The sequence below is a fragment of the Ictalurus furcatus genome, chromosome 6 (genome assembly GCF_023375685.1).
Source record: "Ictalurus furcatus strain D&B chromosome 6, Billie_1.0, whole genome shotgun sequence".
NCBI classification, from domain to species: Eukaryota; Metazoa; Chordata; class Actinopteri; order Siluriformes; family Ictaluridae; genus Ictalurus; species Ictalurus furcatus.
In genome coordinates this window covers 7,291,688-7,302,252 of record NC_071260.1, presented here as the reverse complement: position 1 = coordinate 7,302,252, position 10,565 = coordinate 7,291,688, and the positions used below count along the sequence as shown (strand labels likewise).

The 10,565-nt window shown below is 37.9% G+C and overlaps 1 protein-coding gene across 1 annotated transcript in view; it reads right to left on the bottom strand.

Annotated features, from left to right (window-relative positions):
- Positions 1-236: 236 nt before the first annotated feature.
- zmp:0000000936 (interleukin-1 receptor-like 2) overlaps positions 237-10,565 on the bottom strand; it is a 34,229-nt gene continuing 23,900 nt past the window's right edge. The window contains exons 8-11 of the mRNA XM_053626387.1: positions 7,809-7,954; positions 7,242-7,385; positions 5,130-5,297; positions 237-4,407 (exon numbers count right to left, since the gene is read on the bottom strand). Coding sequence (XP_053482362.1) covers positions 3,989-4,407; positions 5,130-5,297; positions 7,242-7,385; positions 7,809-7,954 — 877 coding nt within the window. The 3' untranslated portion in view covers positions 237-3,988. The remainder of the gene's footprint in view (positions 4,408-5,129; positions 5,298-7,241; positions 7,386-7,808; positions 7,955-10,565) is intronic.

The following is a 10,565-nucleotide window of genomic DNA, read 5'->3' as shown; positions in this document are numbered from 1 at the left end:
TAGTGGATGTTATAGTGTTTTGAACATATATTTTTAAGCTTTATTACCTTTACAAGTGAAAAACTCATCAATACCACATTAAAAATCTCGGTGTGTTATGGGCAAAATATCACTAATAAAAATCAGTCACTGTTTGTGGTATTTATAAATGAGGCCAACAATACACAGAAAAAATAAACATTTTAAAATTATGTAATCTCAAAACTCTTAAATAATGCCAGAAACGAAGCACAAAATAACAAAGAGGACAAGCTTAGATTTACTGAAGCACAGGCACACTGGGTCACATGGTAAAACCAACACAAATGCAGTATATGTTTTAATATACAATAGTACTGCAAAATCAACAATACAACAGCCAAAGTATATTTAGCAAAGTGTTACATGGAAACTTTATTTGCAGGATACATTCACACCATTCCCATTCTCTGAGTCAAAGTGTACACCTGTGCTCTTTAGTACACTATAGTACAAGGGTTTTTTGTTTGTTTGTTTGTTTTTGTTTTTTAATTAGTGCTACTAGCAGTACATTATTACAGCACAGCAATCCAGCGTAAATAAAGAAAAGCTACATGCCTCATACTTCCTCATAATCCACAGTTTAGATGAACTTTCTGTTAAAGAAACAAGTGCATCATTCTGTCAGATATTAAGCATACCCAGTAGCCCTATTGCTTTTTTTTTTAAACAGGTGCCATGAGCACACTTTCAAATCCCATCAACTAAATCAAAGAACAGTATCATTTATTTCACCTTATATACAACTACAAACAAATATGTACACAAATCAGTTATTCAATGACGTTTTGTTGTGAGTTGTTTTCTGTGAATTTTTTTTTTTATTCTGCTTTAGTGAATGTTTTCAGTTTCCTGTTTTGTTTTTAGACATTTGTACTTGATGCCTCCCTATTACTGCTTTATCATTTAAAAGCAAAAGCAAACATTTTCGATCATTTTTACTTACCTAACATTAAGATTATGTTTGCTTTTCATTTTTACAATCTGCAATTTGTGCATACTAAGTAATATGTAGATTGTTTGACATCTTAATTAGGTTGTTTTTAGTATAATGTGCTGCTAGTGGCTTTATTTAAATATAAATGCATGAAAAGCATTTCAGTGACACAATTTACATAGAAGTTATATGTAGCTTAAAAGCTACAGTCATGTGAAAGAATAATTACACCCCATGGAAATTGTTGGCTTTTTTGACATTTTTGGATATGCAAACATTTGATCATCTTGATATACTTGAACAAAACCACAAGGAAAATTAGTGTTTATAATAATTTATTCAACGGAAATATCAATATATGTGATATTCCTCTGTGGAAAAAGCTTTGTTTTCACATGTACTGCCTGTTTCAAATCCCCCCACAACATTTCAATGGGATTCAAATTCGAGCTTTGACTAGGCCATTCCATAACCCTCCATTTCTTCTTTTTGAGCCATTCTTTGGTGGATTTGCAAGTGTGGTTAGGATCATTATCCTGTTGAAAGGTTCACTTTCGGTTCAACTTCAACTTTCGGACAGATGTCCTCACATTATCTTCAAGCACTCTTTGATATGATGCAGAATTCATAGTTGAATCAATGAATGCAAGTTGTCCAGTCCCTGAGACAGCGAGGAACCCCAAACCATAACGTTTCCACCACCGTGCTTCACAGTTGGTATGAGGTGCTTCTCCTGAAAAGCTGTGTTTGGTTTATGCCAAACATATTTGCTGTTACTGTGGCCAAACAACTCTATCTTTGATTGGTCTGTTATTCTCAAAGGCCTGGTCTTTACCAATATGCTCATTGGCAAACTGTAGTCTTGCAAAGGCTTTTTCCTGGCCCGCCTCCCATGCACGTCAAATTTGTGTAATCTCTTTTTGTTGTAAGACTTACTAACAGATCCTGTGATGAAATTGTGGAGTTCTTGGAGACTTCTTTTTACATCAGACAGTCAGCTCTTGGGCTGAATTTGCTGGGACGGCCAGTCCTGGATAAATTGGCAGATGTATTTTAAATAATTTGGAGATCTTTTTAAATCCCTTGAAAGACTCCACAACCTTTTTTCTGAAGGCCTTACAGAACTCTTTAGATCTTATCATGATGACACCACACACCTCAATAGCAAAGGGAACACCAGACACTAGATATGAGAGTGGTATAAAAAGACCAGTTCCACCTGCACTCCCTAAGCAGGTTCTAACCACTGGCTCCCAATCTTGAACACTTGATTCTAATTTGATTAATTTGAAGGTGTGATAAATGTAGGGGTGTACTGACTTTTTTTTACATGTGACTGGTCTGTTTTCGTTCATTTAAATTGTGAAAATTACAGCAAAATGTCAATTTTATGTGTCATTTGTTAGTGTATCAACTGTATTAATAGGCACCATTTCAAAGAGGATCAAATGTTTGCTTGTCCAAATATGTAAAAAAAAAAAAAAAAAAGGCAACAATTTCCATGGGGTGTACTTATTTTTTCACGTCTTTAGCATAAAATCACATGTGAGCTTTGATATGGACATGTGGACTCGTTCATGGGGTGGCTGTGGCTCAGGTGGTAGAGCGGGTCGTCCCCTAATCGTAGAGCTGGCAGTTCGATTCCCGGCCCATGTTACTCCACATGCCGAAGTGTCCTTGGGCAAGACACTGAACCCCAAGTTGCTCCTGATGGCAAGTTAGCCCCTTGCATGGCAGCTCTGCTACCATTAGTGTGTGTTTGAATGGGTGAATAAGAACCAGTGTAAAGCACTTTGGAACTGTTAAGGTTAAAAAAGTACTATATAAGTGCAGACCATTTATCCAAACCTGCATCTGTGAAACAAGATCAGGTCTCTAAGTACCCTTTTCACAAAACAATGCAGCAAACAGCATGTACCAAACTTTACAAAACATCACAGCTACAGATGTGGACTCATGTGGGATTTCCATCCACTTATGCACATGAGCATTTAATTGTACTTTATAAATGTACTATATGTTCTTTATGTCTGTGTGTGTGTGTGTGTGTGTGTGTGTGTGTGTGTATGGTGCTTTTTTTTACTCCATCAGTTCTTCACATCTCCCTGAGAATATTTACACACAGTGTAATAATACACACAGTGACACACAGTGAGTCAAAACACAGGGTTGGTGGTTCAATCCCTGGCCATTATGTCTCCACATGCCAAAGTGTCCTAGTTATCTTGGGCAAGACACTTTCCCCCAAGGTTGCTCCCATTGGCAAGCTATTGCCTTGCATGTGTGTGTGAATGGTTGAATGAGAAACAGTTTAAAGCACTTTGTAGAACTGCTTTAACTGCTTTGTAGAAAAGTTTTAAAGGCGCCATTTACATTTACTTCTGATGACTCTTCAAAGATTTGCTTAAAAATTTGTGAGGTGCTTCACCTTATGTCAAATTGCCAGTGCCACAAATCAGTATGATCATATACAGAATTCATCCAACTAATACTGCTAACAGAACTTTTTAAATGTTAGCATAACACTCAAGGAATCACACCAGACATTTGCTAGACCTATTCTCCTCACCAGAGTGGAGCAAAAAAACTGCTAACATCAGCTAGCAAGCTGAATTGGATTTTTGCAAATATGAGCAACAAGTGGCATAAAAATATGAGTGTGGGATGACTGTGCTACTTCATAATTAGCAGTTTGTACATTTGTTTCATTTGCAATCCTGCAAGATTCATTTAAATAAGAAACCTCAGCCACTTGTTGTGCTTCCAAGGTTCATCAGAAGGTGTGGCTAAAGATCACAAAGGATGAACCCAGGATTAAAGTGAAAGATTCTATGTGTTCTTTCATCCTTTCCTATTCAAGGCTTTTTCATCAGGCAAATATTATTTGTGAGTGATCTCACTGTTCCTTCAGTCAGAGTGCACTGAGGTTCTGTGAGCACTCCATCCTTCGAGTGCACACTTTAACCACACTCATACCCAAGCTCAGTTTCTTGTTGAAACTTAGCACCAACAATTCACGGGTCAAGTCCCAATTCACAAGTTCAGGAGCAACTTTCTCTTTTTATAACTTTTGGCTTTGCCTCTCACCGGCATGTAGTAGTGCACTTTCCTCCAGAAGCGAGCGGACAAAGTAAATGAAGAGAGTGATGTTTCGTCCTCTTCTCCATCTTCCTCCAACCTTGTGCACCTCCACCTCTTCCTCTTCTCCCAGGCCTGTAGTGCCCCCTGCTTATCACGCAAGAGACGCAGTGATTCGGGGAGGATGGAGGGATCGCTGAGCTTCTCCATCTCCAGCAGCATCACAGAGAGCGAGTCATCCAGTAAGGCACGGTGGAGGCCTGCCTGCTGCTCGAACCATGACGAACCCTCTGCTCTGCTTAAAGACGAGCTGGTGTATAGCAGCAACAGTCGACGACAGAGATTCATCGTCTCCTCCACCATGTCTGCCATAGCTACAAAATGGTTTGGAAAAGATAATATCTTAATGAGTTAGTTTTTATTAATCAATGAGCTCTGAATGACTCCAAAACCAAAAGAAAATGTTCCATTGACATTTTGTCACTGATTAGATGTCAATGATGCATTATTGCAATAAAGCATAAACCTTTCATCTATTCCAATCATCTAATACTAGGGATGAATCCATATTTTCTAAATATTTCAAAGTCAACAGAGTAAATTCAGACCTTCTAACACAAACTCTGCATGCTTAGCAGAAAATCATGCTATCAGTGAGGAGGTGTATGGTTATCAGCAGGTTATGAGCGCTCTGAGAGCTGTATTATCGACATGTGCTCATGTGAACTAGCTAAAAGCTGTTTATTTTCGAGATGCAGATTTGCAAGAATCTTATCCCTTACATAACTTACAACAAAAAGGTCCTGTTTTGAATACTTTCAGTGAAATATTTGTCTCACTGAGAACACGTCACTGTGCAGTATTTTTAGTCCAGTCTCACAGTAAATGTGTAAATGTGTGATTTGGTGCTGTGAAACCAGGTTTAATATTTCACAGCATTGATGTCATTTTGTCTCTGTGTATATTTGGAGAGCAGGTTCAATGTTTAAATCTTATTTGAATAATGCCTTTAAAAAATGGGATAGTAATTTTGCTTCAAATGCTTATCCCTATCTCATACATGTTTTGTATACTCATACATGAGGTAAAATTTTACCTTGTCCAGGTAGACTGTCCCGACCAAAGATGAAGAGCCGGTACCCATAGCGTCCCTCCAGAACTTGAGGCAGTGTCTTTACAGCGAAAGCCTCAACAGCTTCACTCAAAGTGTCCCCTTGAATTCGGGGATATAGCACATAGGCGTCATACAGTTTCCCATCACCATCTGCAGGTAAAAATAACAGCTCCTTTAACAACCAAACAACACATCTGGAAGTAGGAGCAAAATAGCTCTTTTTAACACATTCATAAACACCTTTAAAGCAGAAAGGTTGTATTCACTTACAGTGAGTTTTAAAATAAAAGTCCACTAACAAGATCTATTTATTTCATCACTTATTGAGCCACATGCAAAGTTCCACTCAGCTGATACTCACTGATGAAACATTATTTAAAACCGACAAGTATTTTCTAACTCCAGCAAGTCTCAAATTATTTGTAAACATAGCATTAGCTTCCACTGTAATGCTGATGACACAGTCGTATGTTTCAGCGAAGCCAGCTGACAGACACCAGCTTAATAAAGTTGAGGAATGTGTAAAGGTCATTAGATGCTGGATGCTTATTAACTTCGTTTTACTTAATTCTGCTTAATTCTGTACTTCTACTAGGATCACATGTAGCTAGAAGTAAGCTTTCTGATTACATAGTTACTCTGGATGGCCTTTCTGCTTTATCATGTGCAGCAGTAAAATACCTTTACAGTTTTATTTATATAGCGCTTTTCTAGACACTCATAGCGCTTTACGGGGGGGGGGGGGGGGGCAGTAATGGGGGGGGCGTCTCCTCAACCATCACTATTGTGTAGCATCCACCTGGATGATGTGATGGCAGCCAACCTTGGTGTGATTATTGACCCCAGTCTTTCATTTGAGGCTCATGTAGATAATATTACTAGGATAGCCTTCTTTCATCTCAGAAATATTGCTAAGATAAGAAATATAATGTCACTACACGATGCAGAAAAATTCGTTTATGGTTTTGTCATGTCTAGGTTGGATTATTGTAATGCCTTACAGTCTGGATGTAGGAGCATGAACAAACTCCAGATAGTCCAGAATGCATCTGCAAGAGTCCTTACTAGAACCAGAAGATATGACCACATCACCCCTATCTCATCCACACTGCACTGGCTCCCAGTAAAATTTCACATTGATTATTAAATACTATTATTGACCTATAAAGCACTGGATGGTCTTATGCCACAGTACCTGAGCGAACTTTAGGTCTTTTATGATCTGCCACACCTATTTCGATTAAAAGGTGCAGGCTACTTGTTGGTACCTCAAATAATGAAGGCTACAGCAGGGGGAAGAGCTTTCTTTTACAAAGCCCCACAATTATGGAAAAGCCTTCCAACTAGTGTTTGGGACTCAGACACAGAGTCAGTGTCCAGGCTGAATACATATTTGTTTAGTCAAGCCTTTTGGGAAACATAAGATGACCAAATTATATTAGTTCCTGTACCATTGAAGTTTCATGGTTGAAAAATTATCAACTTTTTGATTTTGCGTCCTGATTGTCATGGAGACAAGCACCATGTGGTTATGTTTTTGTTTCTGTTCTAGTCCTGTCCTAGCCCCTGCCCTGATATTAGTTTGTTACCTGATTGTGTCCACCAGTTTTGTGTTAGTTCTTGATTTGTTCGTCTACGTATACCCTGCTGTTTCTTTGCATTGTTGCAAAGTCTTATCATGCGTTTTCTATTGTTATGTCCAAGTCTTAGTTTCTTTGTTACTTCTATTTTTTTTTTTTACTCTTGCCTGTGTTTTGATTTATGAATTATGAATTATCCCAGTTTGATGTGATACCTGCCATGGACTTTGACAATGTTTCTTGGAAAGTTTATGCACTTGTGTCCCGCCTTAGTTACACGTGTTGCTGTGTTTAAAAGAGAATGACAAGCTTCTCAGTAAAAAAAAGTATAAATTATATAAATTATTTTCAAATTAACCACTAGCTTATTTCCCACCTCAGAGGGGACCTATTTGTTTAGTTTGTTGCTTCCTGGTGTTTGAATTTTGGAAAGGAAGTTATTCTGTGTAATTTTTCTATGCTCTTCACACAAGTGTTAAAATTGGAAACACTGGTCTCCTGGTGTTCAACGTACCCGTGCTTGCATAAAAGAAAGGAAACAGGGTTCGGAAGAGCAGAGCAAGCTCCACCTTAAACACTCTATACAAAAGAAGTCCCAAGATGAAAAGAAGTGCCATTGTGGTGGCCAGAAGTCCAATCGGCAGGAGGAGATTAGGATCTGACAACATACAAGAAATGTTAATAAAAGTTTGATCAGACAAACCAGCAGTCAATTATGCAAAATCACTTCCCTTATAAGTTGACTAGACAGAGAATGTTCAAAGAAAAAAAGAACCATTTAAATAAGGGCAGTCTTTTTTTTTTTTTTTCAGAAAGACAATTTGTCAAAAATTGCCATTTATTTAAACTTATTATTTATTAGCACTGTGAGCTCTGCTGATAAACAAGCAACATAACCTTATACTGATTCAATATAACGGACCAAAGTAGACAAAACTGAACAGCGAAAAAGATTCTGTTGAAGGAACTAAGTTTGCAGATTATGGCTAGAAGTAATCTTATTTGGGGACAATAATACTTAAGACAATGGAAATACTTCACAGCGGTAGTAAAAACAAACGGTGGGTGTGTGTTTTCTGACCTGCAAGCTGAAGTATAAAGTAGCCAGTGGCACTTCCTCTGTGGCTTAAGGCCATGCAGGTGAAGTTCAGGTTCAAATCATCTGGAAGAGCCTGAGAAACCAACAAGCTGCGCTCCACCCACCAACCCTCAGCCTCCTGGAGCTCCCTGTAGACACAGTTACAATCTGTTTATTCAATCTCAAAACAATATAAACAATATGTAAACCACAAAGTGACTGGAAATGTTTACATTGTGAAAGCAGTGTGAAAAGGGATCAGATCAATGCATTTTAGTGAGCAGAGTACACAAGAGAGCACACAGAGCACACGGGAGAGCACACGGGAGAGTACATGGGAGAGCACACGGGAGAGCACACAGGAGTGCATACAGTAAAATGCAAATACACACATGTGTTAGAAGAATGCAAAAACACAGGACCTTGCATGCTAACTAGACAGGACAAGTTAAAGAAGCATATGACTTAAATGCATGCTTTAAAAAAAAAAAAAGAAAAAAAAAAAGAATTCTACAGTATAACATTTTAGTATTCCAACACAAAATGAAATGTTACAGAAAAATGTTTGTATGCCAGTAATTAAAGCAGCATATTATGTATGAGACCACCTTTCTCCAACAGAAAACATAATGAAGGCTGCTGGGTTTTGCTGCAAATAAAAGGTGCAAGTGCGACAGTCAAAGTCTCCAGAAGAACTGTTATTGGTTCTGCACACACACACACACACACACACACACACACACACACACAGAGTGGGGGAAATAAGCATTGAACGTGTCAGCATTTTTTTCAGTAAATATTTTTCCAATGAGGTTATTCACATGAAATTTTCACCAGACATCAGCATTAACTCAAGAAATCCACATATATAAAGAATTCACAACATTAAAGTCCATAAATACAGTTATGTGTAATAAAGTGGAATGACACAGGGAAAAACAAGTATTGAACACACTAACTGAAATGTATTTAATACTAGGTGGAGAAGCCTTTGTTTGTAATGACAGCTTCAAGACGCTTCCTGTATGAAGAAAATAATGGGCTGCAGTATTCAGGTGTGATTTTGGCCCATTCTTCTAAACATATTGTCTTTAAATCTTGTTCAATTGGATTCAAGTCAGGTGATTGACTGGGCCATTCTAACACCTTGATTTTTTTTCTCTGAAACCAACTGAGAGTTTCCATTGCTGTATACTTTGGATCGTTGTCCTGCTGGAAGGTTCAGCCACGTCTCATTTTCATCATCCTGGTGGATGGCAGCAGATTCTTCTCAACAATCTCCCGGAAAAGGGCTCCATTCATCGTTCCTTCAATTATATGAAGTCTGCCAGTGATGAAAACAGCCCCACACCATGATGCTTCCACCTCCAAACTTCACTGTTGGTATAGCGTTTTTAGGGTGATGTGAAGTGCCATTTCTTCTCCAAACATGGTGTGTAGTATGACAGCCAAAAAGTAAAATTTTGCTCTCGTCTGACCAGACTCCGCACTCCCAGTATTTATTGACATGCCTTTTCTTTAGTAATGGAGTCTTGCAGGGTGAGTGTGCATAGATGCCATGGCAGTGGAGTTCATTGCCTATTGTTTTCTCAGTAACAATGGCACCTGCTGCCTCCGAGTGTTTCTGGAGCTCTTTACATTTACATTTATTCATTTAGCAGACGCTTTTATCCAAAGCGACTTACAAATGAGAAAATACAAGCAAAGCGATTTATCAAGCGGAGAACAATACAAGTAGTGCTACCATACACGATCAATTGGTTGAGTTCCAGAAGAAGCAAAGTGCCAGAGTAAGGTTTTTATTTATTTATTTATTATTATTTTTTATTATTGGGGTTGGTTAGGTGTTCACGTAAGAGTTGGATCTTTAGCTGTTTCTTGAAGATGTTGACAGATTCTGCGGTCTGGATTGAGGTTGGAAGTTCTTTCTGAGTGGTCCTTGGCTCTTGGGTTTCTCTTCTGACTACTCTTCTGACTCAGAAATCAGAAATCTTGCGACGAGCTCCTGTGCGTGGCCGGTTGATGATGGAGTGATGTTGCTTCCACTTGCGGATAATGACCCCAATGGTGCTTATTGGAGGATTCAGAAGTTTTGAAATACGTCTGTATCCGATTCCATCAATATTTTTCACAACAATAAGGTTGTGAAGGTTTTGGGAGAGCTCTTTGCTTTTACCCATCATGAGATGTTTCTTGTGACACCTTGATAAACGAAAAGCCTTTTTATAGACCATCAATTTACCAATCCAGCTGATATTAATTTGCACAGATAACAGGTATAATTACTGATGGATTTCAGCTGATTCCTTACCTTACCTTGGAGAACTGCATTTTCTTAGCGTGTTCAGTACTTTCTTCCTGTGTCATTCCACTTTATTACACATAAGTTTATTTATGGATTTTAATGTTGTGAATTCTTCATATTTCCAGATTTCTTGAGTTAATACTTAAGTCTGGTGAAAATTTAATGTGAATAACCTCATTGGAAATATATTTATTGAAAAAAATTTTGACGCGTTCAATACTTATTTCCCCCACTGTATATATGTATATACAGTGCATCCAGAAAGTATTCACAGTGCTTCACTTTTTCCACATATTGTTATGTTACAGTCTTATTCCAAAATGGATTAAATTCATTATTTTCGTCAAAATTCTACAAATAATACCCCATAATGACAACGTGAAAGAAGTTTGTTTGAAATCGTTGCAAATTTATTAAAAATAAAAATAAACAAAAAAGCACATGTACATAAGTAT